The following is a 19784-nucleotide window of genomic DNA, read 5'->3' on the forward strand; positions in this document are numbered from 1 at the left end:
CCCACCAGATGCAACAAAAGCCTCATTTGTAATGGGTTTTATTGGTTTTGTCTCGTTGCGCTGGGACACGGCATAACAGTATGGTAAGTGGCATAACATTTCCGTCACATGCTTGAGGTATTCAGCCAAACACAACGCACTCGATAGCTGGCAAATCAGCACACACCTTGCTTTTCAGAACAATGAGCTTTGTTAAAATAGACACGTTTCAGAAAGGTGGGGCAACAATAATATACAGTAATGTGTTTTTTGAAACTTAAACTGCATAAACACATTTCATTACACCAAATACACAAAATAATGTTCTTTTTTAGCAACGTCATATGACCCCTTTAACAAAATTAACATTTTAATGAAATCGATTTAAATTCAGTTATGTACTGCCGGATGAAAATTAGCCAGTGTTGGCTAAATCTGGCGCATTTTACATATTGTATGTATTATTAATATGCATTGTCCCTGATTAAATTAAATGAAAATGAAATGAAATATATTGGGGTGTTTATGTTAAATTTGTTCCATTCTAGAAATTAACTAGCGCCTCAGCGATTTGAAATAGATTGGTTTAATAATATATAGGACTTTTGTTAAAGTCATCACACGCAGGTAATAACATATTATTATTATTATTATTAATCAATTCAAGATTGCAATTAATGTCATATTGTTATAGTTCATTTACACAAACAAATCAACAGAAAGGCTCTATGACAGAATACTGCGGCAGTGTGGACAAAAATAACGTGTCTTATGGACAAATGAATCAAAAGTGGAACTTGCCTGAAATGTCATATTTTTAGTGAATATCTTTTTTTTTTTTCACTTTAAACTTTAAATGATTTATAAAGAATTCATATAATTTTGTTTAGCATTTTGAATAAATCATTTCTCAATGTATGTCCCTCTCCCTGGATCTGTCATCACATCCCTGTCCTCTTTTCCTGTTAATGTGTGGGTGAAAAGTATCTGTGAAGAGAATGAAGAACGCCAACACAATGAAAGCCACTCAAGAGTTTCCACTTTGTCTCGCTTAAATGTCTCTTGCTCAAACAACCCTTTGCACTTTCACATTTTTGTTTAGTATGTGGCCACAGAGTTATTGTTTTGGTTCCTTTCTGGGTCTGTCCTCTGAAAAACCACATCAGTCATATCAGAGCATATGGGCTCTGTGGTTTTGGTTGTGTTTCTTACTGTTGATGCCAAGGCCTTGATATAAGTATATCTATCATCTTGTGAGCCTCATTTTTTTCCATTATCCTCTCAAAAAGGCAACAGCATTTGCAGAGGACACAATTAGAACTACTGAGCAGTTGGGGCCTTTGCAAATTTCCGTTTTCATAATGGTAATACAGGCAATGAAATCTTATGAATAGAATAGCATTGACAGAGTCATTGTTCTGCCAAACCCTCATGGGTAGTCTGATTTCACTAATCATATTGTTTTTTTAACAAATGTAATAAGGCCATATCTAGACCAGAGGTCCTCAATACTGTGTGTGAAGATTACCTTTAATATATCTGTCATCTCGGATGTTTTTGTGCTACTGAGAGACAGGCTTTTTGGATCCACCTGTGGAAGTTGTTAATGAAGAAGTCTCAGCAGCATGTGAAACAGCCACATTCAAACCTGATGTGATGATGTGAAAAACATCACAAACGGGGCCTCTGGAAATTACACAGGCATACTGTGAGTGAGAAAAGGCCTGGTGTTAAACCATCGCCATGTGAACCCTGAAGCTGGAACTGCACTAAAGCAAATTCTCTCTCTACTCTTCTTTTTTCTTCGTTTTTGGTAGTAAGCCCTCACTAGAGGTCAGAAGTCCCACTTGATGCTGTCTGTACACTATTTCGTACTTTGCAGGTGGGTTCTCCAAGGTTAGTCAGTCAATTAGAGCAGACTACTGTATGTAGCACAAGGACAGGGTGTCCCTCAGGGATCCGTCTTAGGCCCTTTGAGGTTTTCTCAAGAGGCTCAGTTTTAATTCGTAACGCATGTGTCAGGACAGCAGAGGAGTGTAACTCCCTGTTGGAAGACCACAGATCAGAGAAGTTGCTCCCTTGTGATTTTGGAGAACTTTAAACAGCTACTGTAATTCACCAAACAGAAAAAAGGGGGTATAGTCATCACATTACCCCAATACCCTTGTTGATCCCTAATTCATTACTCTGTTCCATAATTTAGTTAACTCCACAACTTTCTTTTCCTCTTCACAAGTAGGCAGGGCTTAAATGGAAGTGTGTGTTCCTCACCTAGGGAAGCATGGAAATACAATCAGAGCAGGACTCTTCAACCTGGGCCCACAAGCGGGGCATCCGGCTGGACTTGTACTTATGGCAAGAAATACAGCCCATGGGTCGTTCGTAGGAACAAGAGGAAGGGTTGTCTGTGACGTGGGGGGAAGAGCAGCACGGCAGAATGACAAAGCTGTCGTCTGATGAGAAAACACACTCTGGTCATAGTTTCCTTTTTCTGTAAGAGTGGCTGCTTGCACTTGAAACTGTAGAGAAATGAATTGCCATGATGTCCTTTGCTGTGGGAACAGCTTGAATAAATAAAGAATTAGAATTCTACCAGAAATAGTGAATCATTACTACAGCACATGCCCTGCACATCTGGACTCTCTGTGAAGTGGTGCTGTAACATAAATGCATATGTATAGACCATATGGGTGAATTAGGTCAGTCAATTATAGGCCATTATTGAGTGTACGCAGCTTACCATATCTTTATAATGTTTAGGTATATGTCAAAAGAGACCATGTTATAATGTAGGTCTTTCACTAATATTGTGTCACACCTATAGACATATCTGACTAAATATCTACTAAAAACTAAATCTGACTTGGTCCAAGTGTCTTTTCACATTGTTCTTTTGCATCTAAATAGCAGTATGTTTGCCCCGTCAACATGAGTACTGGCTTAGCAGTAGCTGCTTGTCACTATAGTTAGGCAATGACTCAGGAGAACAAGACAGTATTATTGAAATATTTGTCCTTCTGGATTTAGCACCAAATGTTTACACACACAGAACAAGACTTGAGTTTGTCTGCCACGGATGCACTGCAAGAGATGCAAAGAATTAAAGTTTCTGAAAGCAGTTTATTCAGAGTCAAGGGGCTATGAGAAATATAGTGACAAGAAGATTCACATATTTTCTGTTATTTGTGTTTGCCTCATTGTTTTACGGCATCACCTAGCCTCTATAATGATTTGCTGTCATGACATTCTCCTGTAAAATGCATTTATACACTTTAGAATTCATTGTTCTTTCAATGACAATGAAGTTTCTCAGACCCAGGGGCAGCAAAGCAGTGCTAAACCATGATGCTCCCTCCAACATGCTTCAAGTTGGGAAGAGGTTTTGTGCACTGCCGTTTTCCTTTAAACAAAGCATTGTGCATGTTTGTGCCTTAACTGTCCACGGAACATTTTCCAAGAACCGTTGGGGAACATCCAGGTAATCTAAGGCAAACATGAGACATGTCTCAATATTTTTTTTTAGACAGCAGTGGTTATGTATCTGGCTTTATGTTGTCTTTTCATGAACACTATTCTTATTCAATGTTTTTTTTTTTTTTTTTTTTTGATAGTGGACACGTGAACAAATACTGTATAGTATTTTCTGGAGGTCTTTTGCTGTTATCCTTGTTTGTTTGTTTGTTTTTTGTTGTTGTTTTTTTTCACCTCTTTCAAAGATTGCCCATATAATTTATTTATTTATCTTTTTTTATACATTTCCAGACAAGGTATCTTTAGCAATGTCTTGTGCAATGCTTTCTTAGACTTTTACAGCTTTGTGTGTCACTCTTATATGTTTTTAAGGTCCAGTAATAGCTTTTGGGATTTGAGGCATGGTTCACAATAACTTTTCTTGAGAAGGACATATTTGTCAGTGTATGCCTTTATTTAAAGGGCAGGGATCTATGTAACTCACACTTCCCATCTCATCTCCTTAATTGACATTAGCTTTTGTAGAAATTGTAACACAGAGGTTCAGCCTGCCTTGTCTATGATCACTTACATTTTCTACATTTTAAATCTAGTTAAGTCAGATTGTATTTGTTTTTAATGTGTGACTTAGATGAATATCAAACCATAACCAAAAGTCTCACAAACTTGCCACTGTATAGTCAGTGTGACCTAGAGTACAAAAATTGCAAATTATACATCACTAGTGGTTCATCAAGCACACTAAAACTTATCATTGTCCTTTTGTGTTTGTCTTTGGACAGTGGAAAATGACAGAGAGCTGTCTCCACAGAGAAGACACCATAAAGAGTTCAAATTCAGCATGTCCCAGATTCCAGAGGGAGAGGCCATCACAGCTGCAGAATTCAGGATCTACAAGGAGTGTGTGACCAGGGCCTTCCGCAATGAGACATTCCTACTTAGCGTGTTCCAGGTGGTTGGGGAACATCCAGAAAGGTAAATGAGCAGTGAAATGTATAAATATTATTCTATAAATATGAACATTTATGTGCTAGTATAGTTGATTAGTATAGTATAGTATAGTATTAGTGTGTGTATATATATATATATATATATATATATATATATATATATATATATATATTTATATATATTTTTTTTATATATTTAAATTAATATATTTATATGTATTTATGCAGTGATCTCTTTCAAAAAAAAAAAAAAAAATAAGAAAAAATGCATGAAACACAACTAAATTAAACTCAGATTTACAATTAACATGTTATTGTTTGGAAACAGTGATTCATTCTGTAACTCTGTTTAGTGCCACTAGTGGGACAGCAATGATTTAATCTTTAAATTGTGAAAAAAAGGAGTGCACAGGAGTGTAATATGTATTGTATTCTGAAACCCTGATTTAGAACTAAATGTAAATATACAGGTATAATGGTTTTAATCGCTGCAACTGTGGAAGTTCAGTGTGCAGAATGAAATTTCAAATTTTGAGTCCCCCCTAGAATGGAACAATATAATTTCTATTAATATACTTAAATGTTAAAAAAACTATTTGAAAAAGCACAGAGGATACAGAGTGAGCTGCTGCCATGCACGGAGTTGATCGAAGTTACCTAAAACTGAGATGTGCTTTATATTAAGCTCTTAATACTAAACCATAAACCTACGCCATGCGGTTGTCCTCCTGTCAGATTCCTGTTATGTAATGCCTTTGAGACATGTTTTCCTAGGAGCAAAACTTACATCTTGTGGCTGCGCTGTACTTTTAAATGTTAAATATTCATGTATTTCCATTTAAAGGATTATCCTGACAGCAAGCAAATCTACAATCTTAACTTTGCAAATGTAGACTAATTCTGACTAAAATTTTTGCGTTCAAAAATGTAAGCACTTTTAAATCTCTTCCTCCAGTTACATCTGTCGGTTGCAATATTGACAGACTGTTGTGTATTTAAAGACAGACATAGTTTGAGTAAACCATTTAATAAAATAGTAAAAAAGGCTTTTTTTTGTCCTCCTGCTGTACTGAAAACATATTGAACCGTGACTTCAAAACTGAGGTATGTACCTAGTCATTTTTGTGTACCGTTACACCGCTAGTAAATATGATCAAATACAGTTAAACTACAATTGTGAAAATATTTATTTGTTGGTGCTTATTTATGATTTTTAAGCTGAGTAATTGACTGTGTTTTAAATCAAGCCCAGGCGTCCATCACTAAGCACAGCAGAGGTTGTCTAACATGTACTTTATGTAGACTAAGGCCATGACCACAATGAACAACTGAAATAGCTCTAGTTTGGCGTCTAAAAAAGAACCCACCAACACACGTCAAACATTGACTTTGTGGGTGGTGGGAGGGATATCTCATTGAGAAAGGCAGATGGTGTGACCGGTAAAGTGTCCAAAACTCACCAATAAGATGTGACTATGAAGCCATTTTTTTTTCATTATTATTATTTAAGAGAGAAAGGCACCAAATAAAAAATTTGGTAACAAAACTAACAATGGTAACAATGAGTTACATGTTTCTCTCCCAAATAGTTTCTAATGTTTATCACGAAGTGTTCATTTGGTGTACATCCTGAGTTGAACAATGGACACACTGTTTTTCCACAAACCTGCAGTGGGAGTCTTTTATTTTTAGTCATATCTTGAGATTATGCATTGCCAGTCATTGTATCACAAAAAGGTGCAAATTATAGCGTTCTTTGTGGCATTTCCCTACATGCCACTTTCTGCATGTAAATATCAAATGCTGTGTGGCTTGCAAAATGTATTTGCTTACAAACAGATTAATTTGCAGACTTGTCAAGTTGTAATAGCATAATTACTGTGTTTATGGTTTGTGATCTTTAAAAAACACATTGGTTGGGGGAATGTGGTATAGCTAAGCTAAGTGGATGTGCAAGATGGCTGAGAGAAACTTCTGAAGTGTGTAAGCCTTTAATCCATGAAGCAAAAAATAACTTGGTTATGGAGGTGGTCCAGAGGGGCTGTACTGTATATCTGGCTGAATTTAGCCCATGTGGCAAGACGATTTGACCTAACTCAGCAGCATAGTGAACCTCAAGTCACCAAGCTTCACATGGCCTTAAATGTAAAGAAACAATAGCATGTAAGAACATTTTTTTAATTGTTTCTCTAGACCTTTATAATATGTCATAGGTGTTTAATTTCTACACCACTAGAAATAATGACTATTTCCAAACACTCCCCATCTTCCATTGTTTGGGTATATGTGAAATTGATTACTAGCATACTGCCATATTCTACAGCTGTTTTAACAAAGTGTAGGAAACAGTACGCAAAAAAAAAAAAAAAAAGAAAAAGCCTAGTTTACAATACTTTGAGCACTTTTTTTGATCACACTGTTAATGGAAATCACCTAGCATTGGAATACTGCTAATATAATCCATGGACAATTCATGTATTGCAAAAAACTAATATTTTAAGAAAGTTTGTATTTACATGTATATGGGGCACTTTTATTCAAAGCAGCTTTGAATAGTTCATTATATTGGGAGAAAAAAAAACACTGTTTTGGAGAAATCTGAGATGCAGTTTTAAACACTGTCAGTTGTATTTATTTTGAAATCACAGCATAGATCAGCTTTTGTTTTCATGACAATCCATCAATACCCCATGAAAAATCCAGCTTGCCATGACTGTAGAGTAATTTCTTTTCTGTTTGTATATATTCTAATCCCTGGTTGTTTTCATGTACATCTGGCCTCCATGGAAAACCTTCCCAAGCCATATGGGAAGACGGTCCTGTATGCATGCAATGGCAGCGTGAAGCTATTAAACTATAGGTCCATTTTAACAGCAGCCAATGACAGAGGCAATAAATGCGATTTATGCATCCAAAAAAAACTTGACACTTCTGACATTATTATTCCGGTAAATTTAATGTGTCTATAAGAGGCTTTACAGTTGTGCTTTTAGAGTTGGCAGCTCCCCTGTGGTCTCATTCAGACCCCGTCCCAGGTGAAGTTGTGTGACTGGTTGTACTAAACAGTATGAGTCAGCATAAGTATGATGAGTTCATGTCGAATGTGACGTGTGAACCACCGGAGGGAAGAACCTCATATGGAGTTCCTTAGAGAGCAGCTCTAATTAATGAGCAATAAAGAGGGGCTGCAGGGACATTCCCAGAACACCTGTGTGATCGACAGCTTTGAAGTGACCTGGCCAATGCTTATTACCATGCATAGTGTGTAATTACTATAATGGGACAGGCCTCCCTGTAAGGGTACTGTGATCAAACTTTTGCCTCTGTTCTCGAAACTGTGACGAAGCTCCTCTAAATTTGACAAACTAGTATTTTTTAAATTACTGAATACATGCCTTAAAATGATCTTGGAAAATATTTAAGAATATTTGAAGAAGACAATAGGATGAGGTGAAACATGCTGCAGTGGGAAACAACTAAATAGCTGACTAAATAAAATAGCTGATGGGAAACTATTTTTGTTAATTAAATTAATAAATGTATTAATTCAAGCTGGCTGTCAAGTCAATATGTTTGCAGAATACAATTGTAATTTAATTGCTTTTACATGTATAAACTAGAATTTTCTATATAAGTGACCATTAACCATGCATATTGTTAGCATTTATTCCATATACTGAATTTATACTGTAATTCCTGTTATTCACTTTGATCTTATCATAAATATAGACTTGATGCTGACATGGTGTTAAAAATGAATGAATGAATGAATGAATGAATGAATGAATGAAAATGAATGAATGAATGAATGAATGAATGTACTGTATTATGTATAATAATGATTAAATGGGGTCATTGATTCTTGTAAACAGTATTTATAACAGTTAATGACCTACAGACTTTCTCATTTGCAGGGATGCCGACCTGTTTCTGCTGGAATCTCGCAGGTTGTGGGCTGCTGAAGAAGGTTGGTTGGAGTTTGACATCACAGCAACTAGTAATCTCTGGGTGATGAGTCCACATCATAACCTGGGTCTACAGATCAGTGTGGAGACCAGCAGTGGTAAGATGATTTAACGATTAGTTTAACTCATTTGTGTGTATATTTCCAAGGAGTCCTGTATCAACCCAGCAATTGCCAGTGAGATTAAAGAGAATTATTGTTTCTCAAAGTATTATACAGTACACATCTTCTTGGCTAGTTCAACCTATTCATTTACATTTCCTTTGGTAACTCAGAGATATGAAGGCAGTAAACCCAAAATGGATTTATAGATAAACAGGTACCAATGCTTATGTCTGCCTGTTGATAATGACAACCAACTAACTCTGTTATACAAATCACAATTGTGGGTACTGACAGTACAATTTAATGTAAACCTAAGCGTATCATGATACAAAGTATCCAAAGAACATAAAAGTTTGGTAGACATCATTTTACACAGAAAATCTCCATAATCAAGGACTGGCATAAATGTGTCAGAAACTAATCTTCTTTTTGCCTAAAGCAGGGTTTATTTCTGTAATAGAACTTCAGCTTTGGCCTTAGTCTTGTCCTTAATCAATTAACATGGGATTTAAAATGAGGAGTAATCAAGCATAAAACCAAGATATTTATATTCTGTCACTACCTCAATTATAGTACCCTGTAAATGTTTGAGTAATAGTTAATCATCAAAAGTACTCTGTAGTGAGGACACAGCTTGGTGTAATTAAGGCTACAATAAATCACAGTGTCATCAGCATAAAAATGAAAATTACTAATATTAAATCAGGGTTATTCATGTAAATAATAAAAAAGTAGTGGCCCCAAAACAGACCCTTGAGGAACACCCCTTGTAATCTGCAATGATGCAGTTGAATGGCCTTCCATTTGCACACATTGTGTTCTGTCCACTAAATAGCTTTCAAACCTAGAGATTGTGTCATTTGACAATCCAGTTAGTTTCAGTTTAATTTTTAAGATATTGAAGTCAGTATCAAAAGATTTGGACAGGTCAATAAAAAGTGATGCACAGCAATGACCGTTATCAAACGCCTCAATTAAATAATTTAAAACTAGTTGCATCTGTGGCTGTGCTGTGTCGTTTCCTAAAACCTGACTGATTGTGTGATAAAATATAATGTTCCATAAGATATGAAGACAACTGCTCACATGAGAGATTCAAAAACCTTTAGTTTTAGAAATCAGCCTATAGAAATTCATATTGGAAGTATCTTCCAGACTTCCATATCTTTGGAAATGAATTTAAATTCAGTGAAAGATTATAAATACATGTCAAAGGGGCAGCAATATAATCTGCAGCTATTTTTAAAAAGTGGTTCTAATAGGTCAGGACCAGCTGACTAATTTACATCCAAATATTTTATTTTTTATTTTTAAATCTGACAGGTAGAAAATGGTTTAAAACTAAAATTAAGAGCTATTAAATGCCTTCCTCTGTTTTCCATGTAACTTTCCATTATTCATATCTATAATTTTAGGTACTTTAAACGACGATCTTACAGCAACAAAATGTTTATTAAGACATTTCAGCATCTCTCCGTTATCTAAAATTTGTATTGGATTGTCCATTATGTATAAAGGAAGTCTTTCAGCCTTTTTTACACCTGAAGTCAATATTTTTCTAAAATTTCATTGGTTTATTTAGATTACAAGTTGTTTCACTTAAAACGTTGTTCCTAATCATCGCTGTATATCTATTACATAATTATCTAAAAGAAAGCCAGTCAGATTGAAGATTGGAAGGCCTTGCTCTAGCCCAAGCGACATCACACTCATGAATCAAATTTGATAATGTAGGAGAGAACCAAGGGTTATCCTGACCCTTTACACAATATTTTTTTAAAAAGGCGCATGTTTGTTAATGATAGTGGTGAGCCTTTCATAAAAATAATTCCAGCACACTCAATACCTCGAACTAAACTAAATATTCTCCCAGTCAAGTGGTAATTTTGCATTTCTAACTATTGCAACAGCACAGTGATCACTAATGTCAAGTACATAAACAGATGGTGCTGAATATCATTAAGGTGCATTTTTAAAAATTAAATCAAGAAGTGATGATCTATATAACTATTTAAAGTTTAACCTGGTTTGAGTATTTACTAATGGCTGAATATTAAAAGTATCACAAAAGAGTTTAACTTCAGCAGATAAAGGCTGTAGCCAGTTACATTTAAAATCCAATTAGTACTATTTCCTTAAAATTCAACTTGGATAAATAATCTGTTAAAAATAAAAGATAAATTTGTCGCTCAATTGTTGAATTGCTGTTCAGTTTGATGGGCAAGGAATATCCCATTTATAGCAATTTTTTGTTTTTAAAGGCTGGAGCATCAATCCCAAGGAAGTGGGGTTAGTAGGTCGTGATGGCGCTTTAGAGAGGCAGCCTTTCATGGTGGCCTTTTTCAAAGTGAGCGAAGTCCGTCTCCGAACTGCCCGGTCAGTGGGTAAAAGACGTCAACCGAACCGCAATCGCTCCAGCAGTCCACAGGAGGCATCAAAGGGATCAGCTAATACAGGTTATCCATATATATTTTCCATATTGTGCACTAAGCACCTTTTTTTTTTTCTAAAGAAGAGAAGTTTAATATGCACTTATGGTAGAAATCAGCCATACAGTCTCTTTTAATTTTTCAGAAGATGTTGATAGTTTGTGGATGTTTTTGTATCTGATGAGTTTTATTGAGTCCAGATCTTCGCATATTGTACTCTTGTATAATGAGAATCTGGACTCAATAAATCTCTTTAAGATCCTTTCGAGAATTCATTTAAAAAGCAGCACATGTGTAGGCCTGACATCCTGTGTCTTGATTTGAAGTCTTTCACCAGCCCCCACCAATAGATTGCTGCAGTGATGACTTATATTTGTAGGTTGACATGCAAGTTAGCATCACCCTGGCTCCCAAATAATTTTTTCGATTGGCTTTTGGATTATTGCACAAAGTAAGATTTGTGACCAACAAAATGATATGATTCTTATGTTTTGTCAATCAGGAGAATCTTTACAAATGAACACAACTTGTATCGATTTTGAAATGTGAATTCAACTGCCAGCTGAACGTAGGCTATTGCTTAACTACACCACTGTTGCATGACATCAATGTCACCACCTTCTGAAACCTCTTTAAGTCTTTTTTTTTAAAATACATTTTCTTTGAAAGTTTGAGTTAGAATAGATTGCAAGAGCTAGATTATCAGCACAACTAAGCAGTAAAAGTGGACTATTTAGTAGTTGAGTAGCTGTTCAGCTTCTGTCAAGTTTATAGCTGATTCATAACACACTGATTAAATGGCACAGACATTTAAAGGAATCTCAGTTGGCCTCTTGAGTGCTAAAGTTTAAAGTAACCACACATTATATGTTCAATAGAATAATGGACTGGCCTCTTGTGAAAAAGAAAGGACTCTAAAATTCAGCTAACTTCATTAAATAAAAATGTATACTAAAATACATTTTCATTTCTAATTCCAGTCAGAAAAATACAGTGCACATGCAGCTAGTATAAATAATTGTTTTGATGCCAGCCCTGATGTTGCGCAATGAATTAAAATGAAAAATGAATAAAAATGTAGAGCCTTTGAATAAGCCCCAAGTATCCCACATTCAGTTGAGTATAATTGGAACAAGATTCTATTAATTAAATAAAAAAAATAATCTCTTTAGTAAAAAAAAAAAAAAAAAAAAAATGGTCTAGGAACAGCGGGGACTTAATCCAGTTTCTGCTTCTCGTTATTGCTCTGGTTTGGGGTGGTCTGAAAGCTTAGTGCTAATACCCACATAATCCAGAGCTAATTATGAATGTGTGGCCTTGAAACATGAAGGACCTGGGGGTGAAAACTGTATTTTTAACAACACAAGTTTATGAGTTCATAAGTTTCATTTACAATCACAATATTGGAAGAATCTGAATTGGAACCTACTGAGGTTATAATGCATGCTGTACACACACACACACACACACACACACACACACACATATATATATATATATATATATATGTGTGTGTGTGTGTGTGTGTGTGTGTGTGTGTGTGTATACATTGTATACATATATTCTTTGTCAGGAACTGTTTTCTCTCTGCTCCAATTTTAACAAGTTTGTGAAAGAAAATGCATTAAGCATATGTTCCTAACTGCAATAAACTAATTAGCATAAACATACTATGTATGTAATATATCCTGCTGAGAATAATTGACATCAGTGCCATATGTAAGTCAGATTCACCCACTTATACAGTAGTGCTTAAACTCAAAGATCCTAAATCTCGCACACTACGTGTCCCGTCTAATGAGGAAAATCTGCTTAATTTGTTCTGAAGGATTGGACTTTATGTAACCCAAAACATCAACCCCTCTCCTTGGCACGATTTGGGATGTCTGGAGTGTAAATATTTAGATTTGGAGCAGGAAGTTGCGAGGCCATTGTGACAGCCGTCCCCTTGTGGTAGTGTTGAGAGTGCATATGGTTCCAATATAAAAACACTCTTATCAAAGCTTTCAAAAAGACAGCCTGTGAGCGCTGCATCTTGACCCATACTGAGAGACACAAGTGCACAAGGTTATAAGCTCTTTAACTGATTAAATAACTTTTGGAATGAATTTAATTAAAATTAGTCAAGATAAAAGACACATTTTAAATAATACAATTTAACATTAATTTTCATGACAGTTTATGATAATAACTAATTATGACAACAAATATGGTTTATTTAAAATTTAATACATTTTATATAAAATATATATCATATTTGTGAAAAAGTTAACCCAGAATGAGTTGCTATCATAATGCACGTTGTGCACTGATGAAGTTGTGTGATTATGTAATAACTGTAACAGCCCTGTTGACATTGCAACTGAAACATTACAGAAGGAATAATTTTGTTAAGCAATATAAAGCTTGCAAAAATATATTACATGGAAAACTTAAACACCAAATTAAACTAACTAGCTAAATAAATAAATATAATTAAACTAAAACTGAAATAAAAATCAATTAAATCTACATATTTAAAATGATAAAAGCTCATGACAAAATTACTAATTTTACTAAAATTAAAATAAAAAAAATAAAAGCTAATTCAAAATCTTAATAAATTTTAAAATAGTATTAGAAAAATACAAAAATAACACTGATATGATGATTGCTGGAAATTATATTAATTAAAAACATAAGGTTCTTTATTTATGTTTTTCATTCTTTTGAATCATGGCTGAAATATGATTCTGACATGCTCTTGAAAGGTTTTGGGAGATTCACCCTTTGAAAATTCTTTCTGTCTCTATGAGCTTCCAATTCAGGCAAAGCACATTAACTTGTGATTAGAGGGTTGACACTGTTTCTTAAGCTTTGGTGATCTGTGAAAACAAAACAAGACATTAAGCGCTAATGCTCAGCTAGAGGTGCGGGGGAACTCGCCGGCCTTTGGCCTGAGGGAAGTTAACAAGCGTCTAGCTCAGCTCAGAATGTGCCGCCCCAGCGCTAGACCTGTAATTACCTCCGAGCTGTTATTAGGTGCTGGGCTAAAATGCCTGACCACGTTAACAGTATCGCTTAAAGAATTATAATAACACGGCACTGTCCAGCTGCGGTTTTTCATCTCCCCCTCCCTCAACCCTCCTTTTGTTTACCGTTGGTGTAATTAGACATCGAGCTCTGGGGATGGAGGTTTAATAACCACAGTGATGAAAGACAGGAAGAGAGATAAACTTCACATGGATGCAGACAGGACTCGCATTCTCTTTCATGTCATCATGGGAGTGGGGTGAGACAGCTTCCCTGCCTCAGCTCTTTCCAGGATGGATGTTATTCCATGCGGAACACTGTGTCCATTACTCCAGTATGCCGTCACCACCAGGAATGTCATTGTGTAATTGCTCCAAGGAGAAGCTTTTTGTGAGAGAGGGTCTTTGAGATTTCGTTCCAGTTACCATGTTTCTGTCTTTTGGTCAAGAAACCCCATGTGTACCTTGGCATGTGATTTTGACAGTTTTTGGCTGTAACTGTCAAATTAAACAGCTCATAAAGCTAATATAACTATTTCTGTTAACGGTTCTTTAACATCTGTGTTCTTTCACTGATGCGGACCAATGTACTACAATATTGTATATGATTCAGTATGTGATTTCTGTGCTGCAACTCATGACTGTGTTACATTTATTAGAAACTAATTTATCATCTTCCTTTAATTAGTAAATCTTATTTAGTGTGTAGTTTTTAAATGACCTGTTAAAGAATCAGAATTGTTAAGTAGAATCAAATCAATCTTTAAAGGGATAGTTCACCTAAAAAAATTAAATTCTGTTATCATTTAATCTTATTCCAAACGTGATGGAGTTTCTTTATTCTTGAAAAGCATTGACTTCCATAGTATTTTATTTTATTTCGTTTTTTCATACTATGAAAATCAATGGTAACCGTCTACTGTTTGGTTACCAACACTCTTCAAAATATCTTCTTTTGTATTCTACAGCTGAAATAAATTCTTAAAGGTTAGTAAATGACAGAATTTGAATTTTTGGGTGAACTATAACTTTAAATTATTATAATGGCCATTCCTACATATGATAAGCAGGCAGCGGTCTTCATTCGAAGGCCAGAGGCCCACAGGACCCACTCACAGCAGTAACAGTGTGGCATTAAATTTTACAGGCAGGAAGAGAAGCGCTTTATGGGTTACCACAAATCTGGCCTTTACACTCAATGAAACTCCACACTAAATATCTGCTTTACTCCTAAAGAGCCTGTAAATACTGGCAGTAAATAAAGAAATGGCGGAGGTACACAAAACCGGTGTTTGTGAATGCAGTGTGTTTACTGTATCTGTGAATGTTTTTCTCTCATGTATGTTGAATACACAGATGCATCATATTTGGGTGAATCTCACACAAATTGTCCCAAGTCAAGAAATGATATTGTGCATAAAGGTGAGGCCTGTTTTAAGATCATTAAAATTAGCAAACAATCAATAAAACACTTACACCCATTAGTATTATAAATCCTGTGTTTACAGTGTTTGTGTATAGTTCTCATAATTTTCAGTGATGAATGCAGTCCAGACAAAGTAGAAACTACGACATAATATTATTGGTAGTAAGGACTGATCCTAAAAATGTCTTTTTTTTATATAGCGAAATATATCTTATTTTTGCCTTTACATTTTTGGAGAGAAATATAACCCAGACATGTTCTTAAGGTTTCAAGAGATCAACCCGTTTAAGAAAATGGACAAACTATTTTAAAAAGTGCAGTATTCTTAGTATGAAATTCTGTTTAAAATAGATGGAGTATAGCATGTCACACCACAGGATGTCAGCTTCCCATATGTATGTGTGTTTGTGAAACTAGTGTGTCAAAATCTGCCATTCTTGGGTTGTAGTTTGGCCTCATTCTCAGGCCTGTGGTTAGGTGTAGAACATTCTTGACTATAAATGTCGCAGTTGGGGGTCTGTGTAAGACAGGTTCACTGCTCTGGATCAGAGAGGAAGGAGACCCCTGGGGGACTGACTAAAAGGCCACTCGGGAGAGCTCGGGGGCCACTCCTGCTGGCGGATTTATCTCAGTAAATATTTACCCTAGTCCTGCCAGACAGAGTGAGAGAAATACAAGAAGGGGTCTTATTTTGGGGGCTAAAAAAGACCAGAGATTCACACTATATTCCAAGCTTCAAACTCAGTACCTATAGTTTGAAAAGAAATTATTTAAAATAATCGGCAGTCAATACGGAATGTATTTGACTCTTTCAGCCATGAAAATTACTGTAAACTACAATAGTTACTTGTATTTACAACAGTATTTACCATTGGCATCATTAGAAATTATGACCACATTTAAAGAGGTTGCCCTTGTCTTTCATTGTTTGGACAAACTTTGCTTGGCTGTGGTGCAAAAATGAAAATTTACTGGTCAAATAAAATGACGGCTTTAGGACCAGGAATCTTTTGCCAACCAGTTGCATCAACAGTGGACTGAACAAACCTTCTTCATAAAGGAGAAAGTGGGAAACACCTTAGCATTGGATGATTGTTGAGTACTTAGAATGACCTCAGAGATGTGCCTACACACTCGCCATGTGGTTTCGGTTACAGCCTTAATTTCTACTCTACATTACTCATAGACAATGTTTAAGGAAAGTTTTTTTAGCTGAATATAGGTTTCCCCATTTTATGACATTCGTCCCTTTTGTAAATGTTTAATTTGCCTTAATTTGAAAAATTTTATCAGTTATTTTGAAAAAGCTCTCTTATTTCAAAGATAATCAAATTAAATTTAAACACAGAAAATATGCAATGAAAATCTTAATATTGAGAACCACTGCTTTAATTAAACCATTGTCTTTCTGCATTATCAAGTAACATTTGACACACACAAAAAAAGTCTTTGTGTAAATATTATAATTCATTTGCATCTGTAGAATGTCTTGTAGCTGGTTTTTGATTCTTATTCATTTACTCTAACTATTTACCAGATCATTTTATTCAAAGCCACCTATAAGTAAAGATATAGTGTGGTGCCAACAGAGGAACAGTATTCTTTGAGGGTTCAGTAAGTGTTGTGAGGGTCAAAGGGTTCTGCAGTGTAGATGGTTGCATATCAAGTGCTCAGGGAAGTGCTGTGTCTTATTGTGAGGGATTCAGCTGCTCGGGTGGAGTGTCGAAGATCATTTCACCAACATGTTGGTGTGAATGTTTTGGAAAGGTGCCCGGTTGTGATGGTACCACTGGTCTGGATTCTGGATCATTTGAATTCATTGTGCTAGCTGGAAGGTTGCCTAATAAAGCACTGCAGTAGTCCAGTCTTGAAATGGCAATGGGTTTAAACAAGGGGAGAGATCAGATCTTGGTGACATTGAAGAATGCAGATCTGCCTGGCTAGGCAGTCATAGCAGTGTAGTGGGTAAAGTTAAGCTCTTCATTAAACTCTACCACCAGGTTCCTGACTGACTTGGATGCTGTTAGTGTTATTGACCCCAGATGGACTGTGATATTTCGTGGAATTGCCAGGCTGGCTAAGTTGCATTTATTGTGTATATTGAGAAGGGGGCCAAGTATTGAGCCCTGGGGTACCCCTTTCATAATCTAGTGTAATTTAGACACCCCCCTAAAGCGGTTTCCATCTAATGTCCTAAAAATGTGTTTCCTGCAAATGTGAGCTCATTGTACAAACTTAGGGGAACAAATTGTGTGTACTGTAAGCAGGTTTATAAAAAAAAAAACAAAAAAAAAAGATCTGTACATTACTAAATACACAATTAAAGCTTATTCTATTAACATTTATTCTAACGGGTGTATTTATCAGTTGCTTTTCTTAGCTGTATTAAATGACAGATTTTCATTGTCATGTTGAATCAACATATCCTTTTAATTTGTTTTACAAGAGCAGTAAATTAAATTTACTTACATCATAATGTCATTACAGTAATGAATTACAGTATGGTTTCATTAGGGAGGCTTCAGCAGCTTGTTTAAAAAGAAAACAAACAGTGTAACAGCAAGTACGTTCTCAGAAAAGGCAAAAGTGTATTGTACAGTATATGGGATTGGGGGGTAAGTTTGATCGAATGCTATAGAGGTGGCACCTCTTCTAACTACTTGTCTTGAATGGCATGTCTTGATCTATAGATGGGCAAAGTGCTGCTCTTTGGTAAGGGAACTAAAAAAAAAAAAACAGGAAGGGATTGCAGCTGGCCTGGACTGATATCATAGCTTTCTCTCTCCTCTCCCACTCCACTGCACTTAGCAAAAATTACCAAAAAAAAAAAAAGTGCATATGAGCACACCATTGGAAAGAATGTGTCAGAGTTTGAATTCAGAGCAAGAGTCAGTGCCAGAGATGACCTTCCCCTTCAGAAAACCCAAACCTACCTGCTGCTGACATGCAGCTAACAGGACACAAGGGTGGGGCGGCACAGATAATTGAAACAAACTGTAAATGTTGTTAACAGTGACGTATTGGGCACATTATGTTGCACAGCAAATGTGTTGTGACATTGACAGGATTAGCAGGCTTGCATTAAGACAAACTTTGCATTATGGAATTTTAAGGCACCTTATTGGTTAAAAGTACACCAAATACTTTTCAACTGATTGGCAAGAAATGCCTTCTGTATCTGTATGACTGACTTTCTTACATGTAGATCAAAGACAATGTAAGGCTAAAAATATAACCTCAGTCACTATTTATTTTCATTGTATGCAATGAAGGTAAAAAGTGAGGCTGTCATTCTGCAATTTGGGTTCTTTTATAATGATTACTTATTATGGAAATAATATACTGCAGTGTACTGTTTTCAGTCACTTGATTGCAAGTTAATTTCAATTAAATGAAAATGTATTATAGTTTAAAATGTATATTAAATGCAATTAGCTGAACGTAAGAGTGCTTTTTGACCCACTTATGTAGGAACAACTTTAGACGTAAATTTAAAATGTTATTTTGTCTACTAAGTGTATTGTTGGATGTACTGACCAAGCATTTATGGTTTTATATTTGTAATTACACATATCTTCATACCTTAATGACGTTATTTAAATATTTAAAATATTTAACTTTAACTGTAATTTCAAATAACTCACAGTTACAGTTAAAATTATAATCAAGTACTTTACCTGTGCTTTAGCATGTTAGTCAACACAACAAAACAAGTGTACTTCTTTAAAGTGCAACAAAAGACTATTAAAACATTATTTAAAATGTACTTGAAAGTCCAATATTTAACTTCAACATATACAGTAACATTGTTACAAAGTACATTTTAAATGTGTATTTATTTTATTATATCTGCAAGTGCATTTATAATATGCCTTGCAATTAAGCACACTTCTTTTTCACAAGGGATCCCTTTAAGCCAGTTTGACTCTGTAAGTATAAAATAAAATAAAAATGAATGTGTATGTTATACTCTGACCTAGCAGATGTTAATGTCTCTCTTCTCTGTATATAGCAGATTTCAACAGCAGTGATCAGAAGACCGCCTGCAGAAAGCACGAATTGTACGTCAGCTTCAGAGAACTGGGCTGGCAGGTAAAGACGAAGAACATTTGCATAATCAGTATTCCAAATTTCAAACTGGATCAGCCTTCATTGGTCAATTGGATATAAAACAAATTATTAATAATTATCCCAAATGAGTGTTTAATCTTTTTTTAGCGTGAGCATCCCTTTTGATTTAAATATATGTGTTTGTCAGGACTGGATTATTGCACCTGAGGGCTATGCAGCAAACTACTGTGATGGAGAATGCTCTTTTCCCCTAAACGCCCATATGAATGCTACTAATCATGCTATAGTACAGACACTGGTGAGTCCTGCTTTATAACATAAATACCAGACCTAACAGAAATAGTATTTTTAAAGTTTATTTCACAGTATTGAGTATAA

The 19784-nt window shown here is 35.4% G+C and overlaps 1 protein-coding gene across 2 annotated transcripts in view; it reads left to right on the forward strand.

Annotated features, from left to right (window-relative positions):
* bmp6 (bone morphogenetic protein 6) overlaps positions 1-19784 on the forward strand; it is a 46058-nt gene that overhangs the window by 24487 nt on the left and 1787 nt on the right. The window contains exons 2-6 of one of the 2 annotated variants that reach the window (XM_019113090.2): positions 4233-4425; positions 8315-8463; positions 10731-10925; positions 19351-19427; positions 19594-19704. In XM_019113090.2, the coding sequence (XP_018968635.1) occupies positions 4233-4425; positions 8315-8463; positions 10731-10925; positions 19351-19427; positions 19594-19704 (725 nt within the window). Of the gene's footprint in view, positions 1-4232; positions 4426-8314; positions 8464-10730; positions 10926-19347; positions 19428-19593; positions 19705-19784 lie in introns of both variants that reach the window. The other variant, XM_019113089.2, reaches the window with a different exon arrangement.

This window comes from Cyprinus carpio, chromosome B24 (genome assembly GCF_018340385.1).
Source record: "Cyprinus carpio isolate SPL01 chromosome B24, ASM1834038v1, whole genome shotgun sequence".
NCBI lineage: Eukaryota > Metazoa > Chordata > Actinopteri > Cypriniformes > Cyprinidae > Cyprinus > Cyprinus carpio.